This window comes from Quercus lobata, chromosome 8 (genome assembly GCF_001633185.2).
Source record: "Quercus lobata isolate SW786 chromosome 8, ValleyOak3.0 Primary Assembly, whole genome shotgun sequence".
NCBI lineage: Eukaryota > Viridiplantae > Streptophyta > Magnoliopsida > Fagales > Fagaceae > Quercus > Quercus lobata.
Window position 1 is genome coordinate 8,577,904 of NC_044911.1, and position 20,673 is coordinate 8,598,576.

At 34.8% G+C, this 20,673-nt stretch overlaps 2 protein-coding genes and 1 pseudogene across 2 annotated transcripts; 1 reads left to right on the forward strand and 2 right to left on the reverse strand.

The window, feature by feature from the left end:
• Positions 1–1,682: 1,682 nt before the first annotated feature.
• LOC115956284 lies at positions 1,683–3,402 on the reverse strand. The gene is made up of 3 exons (XM_031074708.1): positions 2,601–3,402; positions 2,344–2,514; positions 1,683–2,271 (listed from the first exon to the last, which is right to left on the reverse strand). Exons 1-3 carry the CDS (start codon positions 3,400–3,402, stop codon positions 1,751–1,753), a joined length of 1,494 nt encoding a protein of 497 aa, XP_030930568.1. The 3' UTR covers positions 1,683–1,750.
• A 1,148-nt stretch (positions 3,403–4,550) lies between these two features.
• LOC115956285 lies at positions 4,551–7,336 on the forward strand (annotated as a pseudogene).
• A 5,607-nt stretch (positions 7,337–12,943) lies between these two features.
• Positions 12,944–14,277, reverse strand: LOC115958588 (cytochrome b561 and DOMON domain-containing protein At5g47530-like). Its single transcript, XM_031077018.1, has one exon. The coding sequence runs from the start codon at positions 14,135–14,137 to the stop codon at positions 12,968–12,970; it is 1,170 nt and encodes a 389-aa protein (XP_030932878.1). The 5' UTR covers positions 14,138–14,277; the 3' UTR covers positions 12,944–12,967.
• Between the last annotated feature and the right edge of the window lie 6,396 nt (positions 14,278–20,673).

Here is a 20,673-nt window from a genome sequence, read left to right on the forward strand (position 1 = left end):
TATTTTAATAATCCCCTAGAAAGTACATTAGTGTCTTCACTTTTGTGCTATTCATGGATGAGTTGGTTTGTATTTCTAATTCAATAAGGCACTAGCTCATGAGCATGTGCCATGCCTGTGGACGAATGATTACATAAGTTTGGGTTTTCAAATATATATATTGTTTTAAAGTATATTATTGGAATCCTTATATGGTCATTTAGATTGATCCGCAAAAAAGAAAGCGAGCATGGACGAATGAAATCCTTGGACGAAAGGACATATCGTCCATGAGCTTTCCTCCAAAGGAAAGATGAAAAGGTACATCCGTCCAAAGCAAGAGACGAGATGAAACCTAAGCTGAAAATGAAGCTGTCTATCCGTCCGTAACACAGGACGACATGGAACCTAACCCAAAATTGAAACTAAGGTTCATCCGTCCAGAACATAGGACGAGGTGAAACCTAACCTAAAAATTGAAGCGAAGTTTCATCCGTCCAGAACATAGGACGAGATGAAAAATAAGCTGAAAATAAAGCAAAGTTTCATCCGTCCAGAACATAGGACGAGATGAAGAATAAGCTGAAAATAAAGCAAAGTTTCATCCGTCCAGAAAAAAGGACGAGATGAAAAGGAAATACTCGTCTAGACCTCAAGACGAGATGAATTCCCAAAAGTGTTCGTCCAAGACGCGGACGAGCGAAGACTTCAAAACTAGCTTAACAATCCATTACATTGGACGAAAAATCGTTAAAAAAGTCTAATCATCAAGGACGACAAAATGATCGTCCATAATTTCGGAATAACGAAAAATCTGGGCAAAAGGAACCAATTTACTTTCTTGGTGATGTAATAAAATTCACCCCCATGCCCAAGACGAGGTGAAGTAAATTCCTAGATGGACGAACCACACATTGATGAAAATAAGAATTTCATACATAAAGCTGGAAACATATATATTCAAACACAATGGAAGTAAAAGTAGAAGTATTCATTTCTTTCATGAAATTCTAAGGGTGGACGACCAACGTCCAAAAACCCCTTTAGTTTTGAATATGAAAATGTATATAAAACTCGTCCATAATCCTGGACGAGATGATTGTACTTGCATAAACTTTAAAAAAAAAAGGAAGAAGTAAAAAGCCCAAAACAACAGGCACTTCTATGAAAAGGCAAATAAAAGTAAACTTTCTAAGGAAATAGATTTCACTTGGGCAAGCTCGTCTTGGGATCGTCCTGAATGACTTCAGTGTTAGCATCGTCCATGATGTTGACGTCCTCGGAACTCGTCTGCAACGCGGAACTCTCTGTAGCAAGAGGGAGCTTGAACGAGTTGAAGTCCAAATCAGGATACGCCTCCTTGGCATCAGCACGGAAGTCTTCATACCCAGCTGCATAATGACTGTCTAGACGATTCTTGTACTCGTCAGATTTCTTAAAAGCAGCTATTGCTTCCTCACGTGCCTTCTCCAAGGACGAGGTAAGCTCTGAAACTTGTCCCTCGAGATGGACGATGCGGGTATCCTTCTCTAAGTTGTCAGCTTTGAGCTCCTCTACTTCGTTCTTCAACTTCGTCTCGCTTCCCAGCAGACGATTAAAATCCTCTGTCAACCTGATGACCTCCCCCTTCTTGAGCAAAACCTCATGGCCCAGCTCCTTAGCCTTATCCTTGGCTGTCTTGGCCTCTGTAGTAAGCTCCTTGGCCTGGCAGGTCGCTGTATAAAACTTTGACATAGCCTGCATTTGGACGAAAAGGAGTTAGACATTTTATTCAAATTAAATGTTTACACACAAGGACGAGGAAGAAATTTACCTTGAAAAGGTCATGGATGCCAGAACGCTCAAACTCCTTCACTGACATGTTGTAGCATTCGTTAACCTCATGATCAGTGACGATCCCTTTGAACGTCCTCCATGCATAACCCTCGTCCAGAACCAAATTAGAGGGACGATCAGAGGATTCAGACGAGCCAGACTTCTGAGAAGTTTTGGGAGCTGGGGGAGGATCAGACGGAGCAGGATGAATCGTTTGGACGGGCTCCACGTCCACCACAGGCTCGTCCAAGTTCACTGTTGGTGGCACGAACTTGGGAACCTTTGGAAGGGAAGGCCTTTGTTTTTGCTTCTTGTGGCCACGACGACTGGGAAGGTCGTCCAGGTCCACAGTACTTGAAATTGGTTTTGACTTCCTCTTCCCAGCCTGGACGGAAGCCACTTTGACAGTAGGAGCAGCAGCATCTTCGTCCCCGCTAGCCACTGTTTTCTCTTTGTTTTCCCTCATCGTGCTTATCCCTATGACGAGAAAAATTAATTTAAAAAAAAAAAAAAAAACTGAAATAACAAAGTATAGTGGACGACACTTACTTCGACGAGTGAGCTCTTCGTGACTTAAATTCTCAGCAGTTGGGATTGGACCAAGTCCCCAAGTTGCTAGACGAGTAAAAGTAACCAAGTCGTGGAAAGTCCTTCCTGGAAAAGTGCGAACCACTTCTATCTGATCCAAGAAAAACTTATCCAAACGTGGACGAACGACAGCTGCATCACCAAGATAAATGGTTAGACGAGTGACAGATTAAAATTTGTTGAAGGACAAAAAAGATAAAATGGAAAGAAAAACATACCCTCAGGGCGAAGACGACCTAGAGGGCTGGTAAAAGGAGGGAAGGAGGGAATACCCACATCAGCTGGGTCCCCAGCCCAATTTCCAGAAATAATAAAAAATTCTTTTTTCCAAAGACGGTCAGACGAACTACGGCTCGTTATTAAACTGTAATACGAACCTCTGGACGAGAACTGGTAGAACCCAGCAGATTTTTTGATCTCTGAGGGCTTATAACAGTAAAGGAACTCGTCCACTGTAATTGGACGGTTCCCTTCCAATGCCTCACGCCATAATACTTGCATGGCAACTATCGTCCTCCAACCATTGGGATTGAGCTGGTTTGGCCCAATACCCAACCTTTGGAAGAGGTCTCTGCAGAAAGAGTTTAAGGGAAACCTAAGGCCAGCTAATAGGTAAGAAGCGTATACCCCTAAGCCTGAGGAAGGGGAACAACACCATTCTCCAGGCTGGGGTAGACGAGGGTTAAGCTCTTTAGGGATTTGGTATCTATCTACAAGAGTTTTTAACTTAGCATCGTCTAAGGTGGACGCTACCTCTGGGGCACAACTATAGATTACATCTTCGTCCTCTTCCTCGTCTTGAGGAGGACTTGATGGCTGTCTGGACGAGCTAGCCCCAGATCCAGAAGCCGCCCTACGTTGTTGTTCCTGAAATTCCTCTAAGGGAATCCCAGGAACCCCAGACGAGTAATGCTCGTCTGAGGAGTCACTACAGGACGAACTATCTACACTACCGTCACTCTCAGAAGAACCGTCCTGGTAGTCGTCTATCTCTCTCTCTAGACTAGAAGATGAAGGCATGGTTGAAATGTAGAGGACTTAAAACGAGAGCCTAAAAAGAAAAAAGGAAGAGGAAATACCTGATGAAACTAGGACGAGAGCTAGACGAGAATCTTGGACGAGTTGGCAGAAGAGTGAGGAAAAAAGTGAGGGGCATGAAAGAGAATGCGCTATTTATAGGCCCCAGCAACAGGGTCAACGAAGCGACACTCACCACTCAGAGATTGACACGTGGCGATCTCTTTGGGAAACGGGATCGACGCGACTGGCCAACCAACGGTTTCGTGACACGTGGCGTACGAAAAAGCGAAACTTTGTTGAAATCACGACAATGTCCTGGACGACCCTTTGGACAAAGGGGCAACTGATAGAGAAGCGGAAAATAATTCCCATCTCCAGCTCGTCCAACGGGCTCGTCCAGAGCCTACAACGCAGGATTGATCCCAGAGTTTATCCAAAAGAGGAAGAAGCGTCCATGAATAATAGCACCACTCCATAAACTGTCCTCCATGAGGCATGATCGTCCATTAGGTTCGTCCATGAACAATCGATAGATATCTTTGGACGAACCAAACCGTCCTATGCTAGACAGACGGAAGCTCAACACTTAGACTTTCAACAAACCCTTCGAATAAGTTAACTTCCATTAGCGGTTACAATTTTATATCCGTTGAGGTAGTTAACTCCGGAGTTGTTGGTTTCCACAAATCCTGGAACGGTTATTGGACAAGTAACCGTCCCAGGCTCCCTATATAAGGGACCGGTCTGAACCCGACAAAGGTAAGATTCTCACTCAGACAATTTTCCAAAATACTTGGAACTTCCTTCTCTACAAAACTAACTTCTCCATCGGAGGGGGTTCGACCGGTCTTCTCCGGTCTCCTCTTTGATTGCGTTTCCTTCCTTGCAGGCCATCAACCGTTTCGATAGCCCACCGAAGCCAGGCCATCCACCTTACTGATTCGGAGCGATATCACTACTGTTGTCAGTTTGTTTGAAACACATAATCACAACTCACAAATGTTTCTAATTTGAATTTTTCCGTTCTCTTGTCAGTCATTATTTCATTCCTCAAGTTTCTGTTTGAAGTCAATGGTATATACATACACCTTTCGTGGCTGCTATCAGTACAAGAAAACCAAAGGTGCTTGAGAAAAGTAGTAGCATCTATGTCGCGTCCACCTCTCTACTCTTTCTATCTCCTTTTTTGCTTCTTCTCCCTTCTCTCCGGGATCCAATCCGATGACCTTCAAATTCTCTTGAAACTAAAATCCACCCTTCGTCAAACATCAAACACCAGTGCCTTCGATTCTTGGGAATCCAGCAATTCCATGTGCAATTTCACTGGAATCACCTGCAATTCACAGGGTTCCATTATAAAAATCAAACTTTCACACCAAAATTTAACAGGGGTTCTTCCTCTTGATTTCATATGCCAGCTCCAATCATTGGAAAAGCTCTCGCTGGGGTTCAACAACTTGGACGGTCCAGTTATGGACGACTTGAAAAACTGTGTCAAACTGCAGTACTTGAATTTGAGCAACAATTTGTTCACAGGGTGGTCGGTTCCTGCAGAGATATCTTCTCTAAGCCAATTGCAGTATCTGTATTTGGACGGAAGCGAATTGTCCCAGACTTTCCCATGGAAATCACTTCAAAACATGACTGGTCTTGTTCAGCTATACCTCGGCAATAATCCTTTTAATCCTTTTCCATTTCCAAAAGAGGTGTTACAGCTTACCAACCTGACTTGGCTTGACCTATGCAACTGCAGCATCCACGGAACAATTCCAGCAGAGATTGGAAACCTTAAGGAGCTAATCTACTTGGGGCTTTGGGGGCAATAACATGACAGGGAAAATTCCGGTTGAGATTGGGAACCTAGTCAACCTCAGGAAGCTTAGCCTCTCCCACAACTCATTCATAGGAAAACTTCCTGTCGGTTTAAGAAATCTCACAAAGCTTGAGGTGTTTCATTTTTCTATGAACAATCTTGAAGGCAATCTGTCTGAGTTGAGGTTCTTGAATAACTTGGTTTCTCTACGACTATGTGAAAATGAGCTATCTGGCCAAGTGCCCACGGAGTTTGGTGAGTTCAAGAAGCTTGTGATCCTTTCTTTATGTTATAACAGCTTCACAGGTCCCCTGCCTCAGAACCTTGGCTCCTCAGCAAAATTATATATTGTTAACTTGTCCATGAATTTCTTTACCGGCCAAATTCCGCCATATATGTGCAAGCAAGGTACATTGAGTGTGCTTTACATGTTCGGCAACAATCTCACCGGTGAAATTCCAGCCAGTTACGCCAACTGTTCCACTCTACTCGATTTCAGGGTCAACAATAATTCCCTTTCGGGAACCATTCCAACTGGAATTTGGGGATTACCACATTTGCTTAATATTGATATCAAGTGGAATAGTATTGAAGGCTCAATTACATCTGATATCAAAAATGCCAAGTCTCTTGCTACGTTATATGCGGGACACAACTGCTTATCTGGTGAATTACCCGCAGAGATTTCAAAAGCCACGTCACTGAAGTTTATTCAACTGTGTGATAATCAGCTTTCGGGCAGTTTAGTGCAACTTCCAACTTCTATAATATACTTTATTTTCCCAAACAATAGACTTACTGGGGAGATCTCACATATGATTTGCAACGTAAGTTTCCTTGAAAGATTAGATATCTCTAATAATAGTTTTAGTGGTAAAATTCCACAATGTTTGGGAAACTTCAGCAACCATCTTAGGGAATTAGATTTGCAAATGAATAGCTTTCACGGGACCATCCCTATTACATTGGCAAATAGCAGTTTTTTGCAATATCTTGCCTTCAGTGACAATGATTTAGAAGGGCCATTACCAAGATCTTTGGTCAACTGTAAAACTCTGGAAGTTCTTGACCTCGGAAATAACAAGATAAGTGATTTCTTCCCGTATTGGTTGGGAGCTCTTCCCAATTTAGTAGTTCTTGTCTTGAAATCAAACAAATTCCATGGTCCTATAGGAAATCATAATACTAGTGGGAAGTTTTTCAATGGCCTAGAAATTCTTGACATCGGAAATAACAAGATAAATGATTTCTTCCCCTATTGGTTGGAAGCTCTTCACAAAATACATGTTCTTGTCTTGAAGTCCAACAGATTCCATGGTCCTATAGGAAATCATAACACTAGTGGGATATTTTTCTCTAAGTTACTAATTCTTGACCTCTCTCACAATAAGTTTATTGGTCCTTTACCAATAAATTATTTTGAAAATTTGAATGCCATGAAGATCAAGGATGAAGATAAACATGAACCACAATATTTAAGTGATGGTTCTTATCAAGAATCGGTGGTGTTGGTTGTGAAAGGGCTGAAGATTAAACTAAAGAGAATCTTAACCATCTTCACAACAATTGATTTATCAAGTAACAAATTTGAAGGTGAGATTCCCGATGTACTTGGATAGTTTACAGTTCTTCGATTGCTTAACCTTTTCCCATAATAGCCTAACCAGCCATATCCCATCATCATTGGCAAATTTATCAGGACTTGAATCCTTGGACCTTTCTTCAAATAGGCTCACTGGACAAATACCTATCCAATTGACAAGTCTAACATTTTTGGCCATGTTAAACCTTTCACAAAACCAGCTTACTGGACCCATACCTCAAGGCAAGCAATTTGATACATTTGAGAACAACTCATACGATGGGAACTTGGGATTGTGTGGATTTCCATTGTCAGTGAATTGTAGCACTAATGAGCTTCTATCACCACCACTGCCATCAATATTGCAAGAACATAATGATTCTATATTTGCTAGTGGATTTGGTTGGAAGGTCGTGTTAATGGGCTATGGATGTGGATTGTTGTTTGGATTAGCTATGGGATGTGTTGTGTTTAACTTTAAAAGAGGAAATCCTAAATGGCTTCTAAGGTTTGTTAAGGAGAACAAGACGCAAAGATGAGGAGTAATCAAAGACCCAGGAAAAGAAGATATTTTTGCATTTAAGGGGTGCTCTAATTTGGTGAGTTTGACGTTCTCTTTAGTTTAATATATGCCATGGTTTTAAATAAACTTGTCTTAGAAGTAACAACAAAATCAGTATGTTGTAGTATATATTCTTTAATTTTTCTTTGTGTTGCCTGCAAGGTATTTTAGAAATTGATAAGGCATTTGTTCTCTACTAAGAATCAGAAGAAGATCATGAGCCATTATCTTATAGGATAGCCTTAGAATGGTGTCTGTCGTGGATTTAAAATATATGTATGAATTATTGAATTATAGTGTTGTTTTCTCCTTTCTTTAATAACCACATTACCTTTTGGATAACTTACACGCATATAAATTCCTATCTCAAAAAGAAAAACAAAAAAACAGCAACAACAACAGCCATAATCCATTCACCCTCTACAACAATGCACGATTCACCCACATTTTTTCTTATATATGGAAGATTTGATGATTTTTTAATTGTTGTACCACATAAATTTGCAATGAGAGAGATGCATGATGTTCAACAAAGAAATAATCTTTAGATATTTTCAGATTTTTCATAGTAGGATTTTTCATTCTAAACATGGCCAAAGCTAAATGCAATTCAATAAATTGACATTAATGGACAATTTTTCTCTAACTGAGTTGAATGAATCTTGTCTAATTCCATTATGTGACGATTTATAAGACAATTTATGTGTATTAAATCATATGATTTATTAAATCAAAACTTTCTCCAAACTTTTTTGAGAAAATGTTTGTTCTTTCAATACATGACAAAAAGGAAGGATCCTATCTCCTACTAAGAGATCTCCACGGATATAAGTTAGAGATTTCTTGTGCACTAGACTTGCGGCTGCACTTTAAGTATCTCTTTTCTTTTTTTCTTTTTTGGTAAAACACTTTACCTACATGTTTTCTTCTACTGCTCTAATGCAAACATTATGCTCGGTGTTTGAGATTGAAAAAAAAAAAAAAAAAAAAATCTGGCCTTAATTCATTATATGATTTCTTGACTATTCAATCATGATTTTTAACCTATAGAATTTTTATTGTGCTTAGAACTAATGTCGTCTTAGAAACATTTTTGGTAATAATGGAATAGCTTGTCTGAAATAAGGCCTAGTATTATATCTTTCAATTTTTATATACTTTCTATACCATCTCTACCTTTCAATTTTTAATCAAATTCCAAAATTAAATCGACCACAAGAAAAGGAAATTTGTGCACGCATATTTAAAGCCACAGAAAGAACAAAGATGCTTTGCCTACCAAAGAAAAAATTTTCCTTAGAATTGGCTCAGGAGACACAATCTGTGTTCTTTGTGGGGATAGCATGGAAACTAGCAGCCACCTCTTTTTCAACTGGACTGTTGCTAGAGCAATCTGGTTTGCAAGCTACTGGAGTCTTAAATCTGATTGCATTCCAATTTCCTCTAATGAAGATATTGTCAGACTAGTTTTGGACCCAACCAGCTTCTTTGGCTTTGGAAAGATCCACAATTGGAGAAGATTCCTGGCTATGCTCCTTAAAGATGATCACAAAGGACAATGGTGGCCACGCAAACTCGCTGGGTACCATCCGGAATATAGAAAAGAGATCACAAAGTACAATTTCCTAATGGTTTAATTTGGACGAAAAGTCAAGATCTGTGTGCTCTTTTACAAGCAGAAGATGCAGCTGTGCTTTGGGCGATCCAACTTGATATTGGTGAAAATTGGAAGCAGATCATCATTGAGGGAGAAAGTCCAATGAATATCAACTTGACTGGTCTATTGCAACTTTTATTAGTAACATCCTTCACCATAGAAAGTCCTTACTGAATTGTCAGTTTCGCTGAACTAGTAGGAGCTGTAATTCTGCAGCTCATGTGGCTGCAAAGTTTCCATTAAGTCTAGTTGGTCCTTTCGTTTCAATAAGTGTAGTCTCCCTAAGGTCATTGATGATGCTTGAATGGTGACTGCTAATTGTTTTATTGTTGAATGAAATAACAGTTATCAAGGAAAAAATATGTGCACTCATAATAACTCACTCTACTTTCAGCAAAACCAATAGTATATCTTTTTAGTGTCCATCATATTAAGGCATTCCTATAGGGTGATGTAAAGTAAAACCCATAAAAACGCAAAATAGATATTTTTGTTAACAAAAATGCACAAAAACTCCCGTAAATCCAGTGAGGCATTCGCAAATAATTTTTACAATTTGCTGTAGTGCTTATACACAACATTGTAGCAAGAGGTGAAAGAAAAAAATCTAGGACCAAAATTTTTTTCACAACTTCTAGTCAAAATTGTGACATGACAGATTATGATTTATAAAGAAAAAATGATGGGTTTATGTATAAGTGATGGTTAACTACTCATAATTTGACACGTTAAAATTGTGGTAAAAAAGTTGTGGAATAATCTGTAACCCTAGAACTACTCGAGGTGAAAAGAATTTTTTTTTTTTTTTTTAATCTCTCTCACCAAACTCTCACCTCGCTTCTCTTGTCTATGGGTTGTAGTGTGGTGATTGTGGATTTTAGCGAATTTATAGTATCTCTAACATCACCCATGGAGAATTTAGTGGAAGCCATCAAAGGTGAAAAAATTGATGAGAATATTATTTGAATCTTTGACTATATACAATTATTGATATTGCAAATCAATAAGAAAATATTAAACTTATTACAAATTTCATCACATAATAAATAAAAACTGATGTTATTATAAATGTGATAGGTGGATTTAAAAACCTAATTAATAAATAAATAAATATATATATATATATATTTATATATATATTTTTTGTAATTGATGACCATAGTTAGTAAAATACGCTAAAAGTATAATACAATAAGTATATGGACTGATATAATTCGGCATTTTTTTAAAAAGTATGTTTTAAAAAATTTTGCAAAAAAATACGTAAATGGGAAAATAATAGTATATATATATATATATATATATATATAGTATGTGTATAATACTTTTATTTTTTAAAACTTCGCCAAAAAAAAAATACAGAAATATTTGTCATATGCTTTTTTTTGGAGATGACTAATATAATCCAACAAATTACAATCATATAGAAATAATCTACTTAACAAAGAAAATTATTTCAATAACCATATAGAAAATTTCTAACAATCTAACACATTACAGGACAAATGCAAATATATTGTATAAATAAAGACAATAAATTCAATAAAATAATACTAAATGATATGCATGTACATGAGAATGGGATGCAAATATAATATTAGATGGAAGAGATTTAGCAAAACTAATAATAATAATAATAATAATAATAATAATAATAATAATAATAATAATAATAATAATAGAATTTAGAAACTGTGGGGGCCAGTCAGTCAACTGGCCCATTAAGGTCAGGATCGTTGGGCCTGTGGCCCATCTGAGAATGCATATCCGTCCGAGGAGGCCCAAGTTAGGTCTTGAGGGTAACTACCGAGGGGGGGTGGTAGTCAATATCACGAAAGTAGAGTTCCATATTCGTCCGAGGATGCTATACTCCTCGGCAGTATGCGTCCGAGGACAATCAGGACGCGATCTTGTTACAACCGGACCTCGGAATTATGTCACCACTAAAGATGGGATAACAGACCAAGGGTAAGAAAGAAAAAGCAAACAAATATCTACAACTACAGCTGCCATCGCATTAATTGCCTCTCAACTAACTCTCTTACCGCATTAATGTGGAGGTGATACCTGAACAGTAAGGAGGCAGCCTTATAGCTGCCCATAGGAAGTTTCAGGAGGCGCTAGATGGGACAGAAAGAAATCCCCCGAACCCAACCTACACGTGTGTGATGAGGATGGAACACAGAGGGTGGTATATAAACTGAAAAAAGAACATGCAAAAGTGGAGATCGGAACAAAAAAAGAAAAGAAAAGGAAAGATTGAAGAAGAAGAACGTGAAAAAGAAAAGAACTGTATCGATTACAAGAAAGAAACCGATTGTTATGCCAGCTCTGAGCCTTCAATATACGTGAGGGTGAATCCTTTCATTCTACAAAAGTTAATCTAGTTCTTAATACCCACGCTCTATAAGTGATATTGTTTGAGTCTTTTTACGTGCGAACCCAATATCATTTTGGGTCATTACAAATCAAGTCCTTACAGAAACAATAAGATTTGACAATAAAAGACTAGACGTTTTAAAAACTAGAGTGGGGCAAAATCGGATTTGCCTCCAGTTCCCAATTTTTTCCGGTTTTTGACATTTTTATCGAATTGAATTGGTACCCGATTCTTGATTGATCCAATCGAGCTGGCTAGTCTAGTCCCATTTTTTATTACGCTCTATGCAAATGCCAATTGACTATTAGAATAGTAGCCTATAGGTGTGCTGCGTGTGCAGGTGTGTTTTGACGTATAGAATAGTAGGTTGCAGTGGAACAATATAAGTTTGGTACATTTTTTTACTGTTTTGATGTCTATCTTCTCCTTTTTATTGTCGTGTTGACAGTATAAAAACAGAATCTTAAGTTGAATTCAGATATTGTTTATTTTGTTGAAATTGAAAATTATTACTAAAGATATAATAGGACTTATGAATAGTATTAAAAAGTACTGTGAAACTTATAAATAGTAGTAAAAAATAATTTTAATTTTTAATTTCTACCCAAACACACACTCCTAGTTTAAAAAACACGTGTATATTACCCTATCATTGGGAAACAGGCGGCAAACATGAGTTTTTTAAAATGTTTCGTATGTACAAACAAACTAGGCTTATGACACATTAATTATAAGTCTATTTATTTACTAAAAGTGATAATATTTCTAACATCAGTCTTGCTTATTTTTAGGTTACTACACGCTAACGTAGTAAGGTCCATAATATTCTTAGTAATTAGCATTGTTCTTACTTATTTGCTAAAAGTTTGACAATTATACCTAAAAATAAAAATAAAGGTTAGGATTTAACGATTTGTACACAAACAAATAATAGCCTACCAAAATAAACGCACGAATGTGTGGTTTTCGCTGTGGATGAACTGAGACAGACCATTGTGTTTACCTACAGTCGATTCAAAATTGATTTGTCACTTTTGTTGGCACACTCCCATATCACAAACTCCTAGCTTAATTGGGACCAAAGCTTCAAAGATAGAATTTTAGATTTTGATAATCTTAACCCCCAAAAATAGCCTCTTTCTTTGCGGAGTTTTTGGGATTTTTTTTGGTTCTATAACATCTCTAAAAGCTCAATTAAATTGATCTTTTTTTTCTTTTCTTATGAATTGTCAGAGTCTATTTTCAAGCTGATTTCGGTCATCCTTCAAATTGACATACGTAGGAGATTTGAACGAAAATTTATACCCATGAGTTGTAATGATAATACAATGATGGAATTATTTTATTTTATTTTTTATTATATTTTTTTTATGGATCATTTGAATGTCAAATTAATATTTAAGATAAATTGATAACATCAAAGATGTTTATAGTTCATCTACATATCTGGGTGTTTATAACAAAAATGTTCAAAATTCAAATCTCTATTCTCCAACTTAGTATGTATCAAATTACAAAAGAATAAAAATTTACACTAAAAAGTCACACTATTAATTTATAAATACATGTTTTCAATAAGGTTTAAATGGGGTAGCTCCATCCATTGTATAGCTATCATTTTTTTCATGATAATACAAATAAAAAGTACTAAGAGTTTCCAGGAGCACAGTAACACAACCCAATAATACAAGTATGCCAATATAGGTTGCTTTCCACCTCTGTCCTGGCTCCAAAATTTGAATCCCTATAAAGACATTAACGATACCCAAAGTAATTGTTCCATAACCAACGAAGAAATGGAATATACTCCATATAATCCTGTACTTGCGCTCCTTCGGCCTAATAGAATGGCCAACGATCACCTGAATTGTTGCGAGACAAAAAAGAGTAATGCCAATACATCCATGAGTTTTATACCTCAATCCAGATAATTGTGCACCAAGGTTGAGTCCAGTTGCCCAGCCAACAAGACCAATAATGTACCCGGAAGATTGACATGCAACATGAAGCTTAAACCATATCGGGTCTGTTGTTTTGAACACCTTCAAATACCTTGCTATAAGAACTCCTACAGGCAGCATAATACCCCAGCTAATGCTACACATGATTCCATGAAAGCTCTTCAATACTATTAATTTTCCTCCTCTTCCTTGTTTAACATTTCCTGATAGAAAATTCAAAGTACCATAGGAGCGAAGCTCGTGTCTAAGTAAACTATGAATTTTAGGAACATTATTCCTATACATTGGACCTTTTTGCCACACATGATCCACCATGATGGTTTCTCTAGGAAGCTGAAAGGTGGCAAAGATGGTGATTGAGTTATTTTCATACATGGCTGAGACGTCATAGACAAGAAAACTTAGAGCCCCTTCTTTAAGAGAGGTTCTATAACTGCTTATAGGAGATGTATAGGCTATTAGGTTCCCATCATTTCTTGTGTGTGCAACAAAAACTTGAGCGTCAATCATACCAATTGAAGTGGGATTGATGCCCCATGAAATCCAGGTTGAGAAAATATCGATGCCCGGTTGCCTAAAAGCAATCTCAACCATGCCAGATGATATATTGTAATTCCAATAAAGGGTTGAATTTAACACAGGCAAATTTGAGCATGCGGTAAAGTTCTTGCGAGGAAACTCGGAGTTAAAAGAACACTGTGCCTTGCATAAAAAGATGGCATTCGAAAAGAAGACCATGAGGAACAATAGTAATAATTTGTTGAAGAAAATCCTAACCATGACTGGCAAACTAAATCACACACAAAACCAAATTGAAAAGATGGTTAAAGAAAGAGAGCAAAGCTTGAAAATATATCTTAAGGGTATTTTTCAAAAAAACAATCGCTTAACTCTCTCTCTTTATTAGGATTTAAGGAAATCTATTGGTAGAATACCTTAGGAAATCTAGAAGATCGAATCCCTTTATATATATATATAGTGTTTTGGCTCGGTGGTTAGTCCTTGCGTATTCATGGTCTATTTAGAAATTTACTAATTTCATGGTCATTTCCTTTGGTTATTTCTATCCACACAGCACTGTTCCAGAGTTTTATTCAATTTTGTGACTTTCCTTCTTTTTCTTTTTTTTTTTATGGGAATTTTGTGACTTTCCTTGTATTGGAGAACTATTGTTGGATTGAATAAAACAATTATATATAATGTTTTGAGTCAGTGGTTATTCCTAAGTTCTCCTGATTTAGAAATTTTCTAATTTTCTGGTCCTTTCCTAATTTAGTTGTTCAATTTGCGACTTCTCTTTCTTTCTTTTTTTTTTTTTTTTTTTTTTTTTTTTTTTTTTTTTTTTGAGAGAGAGAGAGAAGAGTTTGGCTTAACATGTGAATGTTGTTTTGAATTTTGGATTGGAGAATTATGATAAGCTCAATATGTTTAGAATTTAAATCAGGGTGTGATATTTTTTAAATGGGTTTCAATTTTATTTATTTATTATAACTACAACTCTACAAGACTCTTATCCTTATTGAATTCAGTCTCTTGTTTACAACTTGTGAAAATGCTCACAATTTGGATCTGTATGAAATTGGACAATATCTACGCTTCTTGGAAGTAAAGTAGTCCTGGGATTTTGTATGGACCTAGAGCGTTCTCATCTGGATGAAATGCAAAATAGATGATGGCGGTTTTCCTAGCCTAAAAGAGCAAAAACAACCCCACATCCGATCATCCATCCCTGTTCAAAATTTCGCATATTGACACTTAAACATCTAAATTTGCTTATCCCCATAGCAACATCTATAAGTATAAACTTAAACCCAATTATCTTTTTCCAACTGCAATTAAATTAACTAACCGTGAATCCGTGCGTTACGCGTGATAATTATTTTTATAGTGATTTTATTAATTTTTTTTTTACAATTTAAACTAATTTAATAATGAGTAATGTATTTTGTAATCGTATTTTTGTTTATTTAATAATGAGTAATGTATTTTGTAATCGTATTTTTGTTTATTATAAGAACAATCATAAATGTAATATAGGAACAATCATAAATCATAAATATAAATTTTGTCATACTAAAATGAAAATAATACAATTTTTTCAAAAAAATTCAAAAGGCAAGTTAACAAAAATATTCATTTTTTAATAAAAGTTATTTATAACATTTTGTGAATCATTAAAAAGAATATAAAATTTAGAAATTATTCTTCTAGTTTTAAACAAACTTTCTCAAACCTTATTTTTTCTACCTACAATCCAAAACACCGAAAAACGTAACTAAAAAAATTAATAAAACTAAAAAATAATTAATTGGACCAATTAGGAAAACAATTTGTTGTTGATAATTTATTAAGATTTTTTTTATATGGAAATTGTAATTTCGTCCACCCAAAACATATGGTTAAATAAACAATTATTAAAAGAAATCTAAGAATTAAATTTCTATATATGCATTGTTATAAAATAATAATAATTATTAAAATAAAATTGCAAAAGCTTAAATTTGTCACTCATCCGATTATTTTCGTTTGGCTAACTTTTACTTTTCTCTAAATAAATGATATTATAGAGTACTTCTAATACAACTATTAAGAGTATTTTGTCCACCACAAAGGATTAAAAAATAAACAAAAATTAGTGAAGTCTCATAGTTTAGCATCTAAATTGAGCACTATAAAAATCATGTTATATAATAGAAAAAATACCAAATTACAATAAATACCAAATTATCCAAGTCATGCTATGTAATAGAATAATATTATATTTTTATATGCTATATTTAATTCTTTATAACGCAATAGGATAACATTTAACAAAAAACAAAAAAACAAAAAAAAAACAACAATTAAAAAAAAATCGCATTAGCCCAAAGTAGAGTTTTAAAGAATATTAAATATTATTAACCTAAAGCTGAGATACAAGAAAAATAAAAATATCCACCAAAAAATTGAGAGAGAGAGAGAGAAAGAAAGAGAGAGAGAGAGAGAGAGAAAACCTTTTTTGTGAGGGAAAATTATGCATAGAATGGAAGAGATGGTAACAAATTTATAGTAAGAGGTTGTGAATAAGAAGAGACAAAAATAAAGCAAAATGAAGGAAAAGATGAAGAATGATATTAATGTAGAGGGTAGTGGGGAGATAAAAAGGTAAAGTAGAGAGAAAGGTTGGAGATGTTGTGGAGAGATGAAAAGGTAAGGGAGGGGAGAAAGGTTGGAGAAGTGTAAATATTAAAAAAAATAAATGTTAAAAACAATTATAGAAAAAATTGGAAAGAAAAATATAATAACGTGGACGCTGATATGGCTCAACTGGAGCATAACAACAATAAATATTACACTTCAATTTTTAAATATAGATATATATATATATATATATATATAGAGAGAGAGAGAGAGAGAGAGAGAGAGAGAGAGAGAGAGAAGAGGATGCGAATAAGAAGAGATAAAAATAAAGGAAGATGAAGAAAAAAAGGAAGAATAATATTAATGTAGAGGGTAGTGGGGAGATGAAAATGTAAAGGAGGAAAAAAAATTGAAGAAGTAGTGGGAAAATGAAAAGGTAAGGGGGGGAGAAAGATCGGAGAAGTGTAAATATTAAAAAAATTAATGTTAAAAAAAATTATAGGAAAATTGGAAAGAAAAAATATAATAACGTAGATGCCGATGTGGCTTAATTGAAACATAGTAATATAAATGTTACGCTGCAACTTTTAGATATATATAGATAGATGATATGTATCTCTCTCTCTCTGCCTTGGATTGGGTGTTGTTAAGGTATTGCATTTATTTATTTATTTTGGTGTGTGTATAAAATATAGAGTATTTTATTGTGATAAATTGCAAAATAAAAAATGAGATATAGGGTATGTGCATTAAAGTTGTTATCTTAAATAGATAAACTAACTTTTTGGGGACTTGAAATGCATTTTTATTTTTTATTTTCACATTTTTGAATGGGAATGCTCTGACTAGTACATGGCTAGCCCTTAATGTTACAAGTGTGAGAGCATCTCTAGAAGTCTCTCCAAATTTTTGTACTGTTTGGAAAGTGAACGATTCATTTTACCTTTTAGCTACTTACTTATTCAAATATACTATCTAACAAATTCTCTAGTTTTTTATTTATCCCATTTAAATATTATTTTTTCATTTTTTTAATCTTTCTTTGTTTGTTTTATTTTAAAAGTATTATGAAAATATTGTAATAGTATTTCTCAATTTTAATTTCTTATTCTTTATTTTATTTTTTCATTCTTCTAATTATTTTTTTTTTCAACTATACGATTTCTTTTTGCTAAAAAAAAAACTATACAATTTCTTCTTTTCTTTTCTTTTTTTTCTTTTTTCATCTTTGTTTTTTCTCCTCCACACACGTATCTCCATTCACCACTCCTCTTTCATCTCTTTTTTTCTCCTCCACATTATCTCATATTTCTTTTTATTTTTCTACCTCTTCTCCTCTAGGACCACCACATTGTCTTTGTCCTTCTTTTTTTTTCCTACAAATTGATGCACACCTTTGAGAGAAGGCCAGTGGAGATCGAGAGTCACCGGAAGGACAAAGCCGTCGGAGTCACCATGCAACACCACCCCGTCCTCCTCCCTACCGCTAGACAGATCAACCTTTTTTTTTTTTTTTCCTGATTCAACTTTGTTGTTATAATAATAAATAGATTTTGTATTATGTTTTATGTTTTGATTATGTGAGACATTTGAGTCTCTGAGAGAGAAGCAAAGAAACTAAAACAAAGAGATGAGAGGAAAGAGAAAGAATTGTTTTTTTTATTGAATTGTTTGATTTTTTTTTAAGTAGAAAAATTCATTTGGAGTTGTTATAGTGTTCTCTAAATTAAGAAAACTACTGTAGCAACTTCAAAAAAAAAAAAAATGGAAATTTTTAATTTTAGAGAACATTATCTCATATTTCTTTTTATTTTTCTACCTCTTCTCCTCTAGGACCACCACATTGTCTCTGTCCTTTTTTTTTTTTTTTTATGCACACCTTTGAGAGAAGGCCAGTGGAGATCGAGAGTCACCATGCAGCACCACCCCGTCCTCCTCCCTACCACCAAACAGATCAACTTGTCTTCTTTTTTTTTTTCTTTTTTTTTTATATTCAAATTTGTTGTTATAATAATAAATAGATTTTGTATTATGTTTTATGTTTTGATTATGTGAGACATTTGAGTCTCTGAGAGAGAAGCAAAGAAACTAAAACAAAGAGATGAGAGGAAAGAGAAAGAGAAAGAATTGTTTTTTTATTGAATTGTTTGATTTTTTTTTAAGTAAAAAAATTCATTTGGAGTTGTTATAGTGTTCTCTAAATTAAGAAAACTACTGTAGCAACTTCAAAAAAAAAAATTTGGAAAAGTTTTAATTTTAGAGAACATTATCTCATATTTCTTTTTATTTTTCTACCTCTTCTCCTCTAGGACCACCACATTGTCTCTGTCCTTTTTTTTTTCTTTTTTTTTTTTCTACAGATCACTACACACCTTTGAGAGAAGGCCAGTGGAGATCGAGAGTCACCGGAAGGACAAATCCGTCAGAGTCACCATGCACCACCCCGTCCTCCTCCCTACTGCCAGACAGATCAACTTTTTTTTTTTTTTTTTTTTTTAATTCAACTTTGTTGTTATAATAATAAATAGATTTTGTATTATGTTTTATGTTTTGATTATGTGAGACATTTGAGTCTCTAAGAGAGAAGCAAAGAAACTAAAACAAAGAGATGAGAGGAAAGAGAAAGAATTGTTTTTTAATTGAATTGTTTGATTTTTTTTTTTAAGTAGAAAAATTCATTTGGAGTTGTTATAGTGTTCTCTAAATTAAGAAAACTACTATAGCAACTTCAAAAAAAAAATGGAAAAGTTTTAATTTTAGAGAACATTATCTCATATTTCTTTTTATTTTTCTACCTCTTCTCCTCTAGGACCACCGCATTGTCTCTGTCCTTTTTTTTTTTTTTCTACAGACCGATGCACACCTTTGAGAGAAGGCTAGTGGAGATTGAGAGTCACCGGAAGGACAAAGCCGTCGGAGTCACCATGCAGCACCACCCCGTCCTCCTCCCTACCGCCAAACAGATCAACTTTTTTTTTTCTTTTTCTGATTCAACTTTGTTGTTATAATAATAAATAGATTTTGTATTATGTTTTATGTTTTGATTATGTGAGACATTTGAGTCTCTGAGAGAGAAGCAAAGAAACTAAAACAAAGAGATGAGAGGAAAGAGAAAGAATTGTTTTTTTATTGAATTGTTTGATTTTTTTTTTAAGTAGAAAAATTCATTTGGAGTTGTTATAGTGTTCTCTAAATTAAGAAAACTACTATAGCAACTTCAAAAAAAAAAAAAATGGAAAAGTTTTAATTTTAGAGAACATTATCTCATATTTCTTTTTATTTTTCTACCTCTTCTCCTCTAGGACCACCACGTTGTCTCTGTCCTTTTTTTTTTTTTTGGCAGACCACTGCACACCTTTGAGAGAAGGCCAGTGGAGATCACGAGTCACCGGAAGGACAAAGCCGTCAGAGTCACCATGCAACACCACCCCGTCCTCCTCCCTACCACCAGACAGATCAACTTGTCTTCTTTTTTTTTTTATTTTTTTTTATTCAACTTTGTTGTTATAATAATAAATAGATTTTGTATTATGTTTTATGTTTTGATTATGTGAGACATTTGAGTCTTTGAGAGAGAAGCAAAGAAACTAAAACAAAGAGATGAGAGGAAAGAGAAATAATTGTTTTTTTATTGAATTGTTTGATTTTTTTTTAAGTAAAAAAATTCATTTGGAGTTGTTATAGTGTTCTCTAAATTAAGAAAACTACTGTAGCAACTTCAAAAAAAAAATTTGGAAAAGTTTTAATTTTAGAGAACATTATCTCATATTTCTTTTTATTTTTCTACCTCTTCTCCTCTAGGACCACCACATTGTCTCTGTCCTTTTTTTTTTTTCTACAGACCGCTGCACACCTTTGAGAGAAGGCCAGTGGAGATCGAGAGTCACCGGAAGGACAAAGCCGTCAGAGTCACCATGCAGCACCACCCCGTCCTCCTCCCTACCGCCAGACAAATCAACTTGTCTTTTTTTTTTTTTTTTTTTTTTTTTTTTTTTCTGATTCAACTTTGTTGTTATAATAATAAATAGATTTTGTATTATGTTTTATGTTTTGATTATGTGAGACATTTGAGTCTCTGAGAGAGAAGCAAAGAAACTAAAACAAAGAGATGAGAGGAAAGAGAAAGAATTGTTTTTTTATTGAATTGTTTGATTTTTTTTTTTTTTTAAGTAGAAAAATTCATTTGGAGTTGTTAT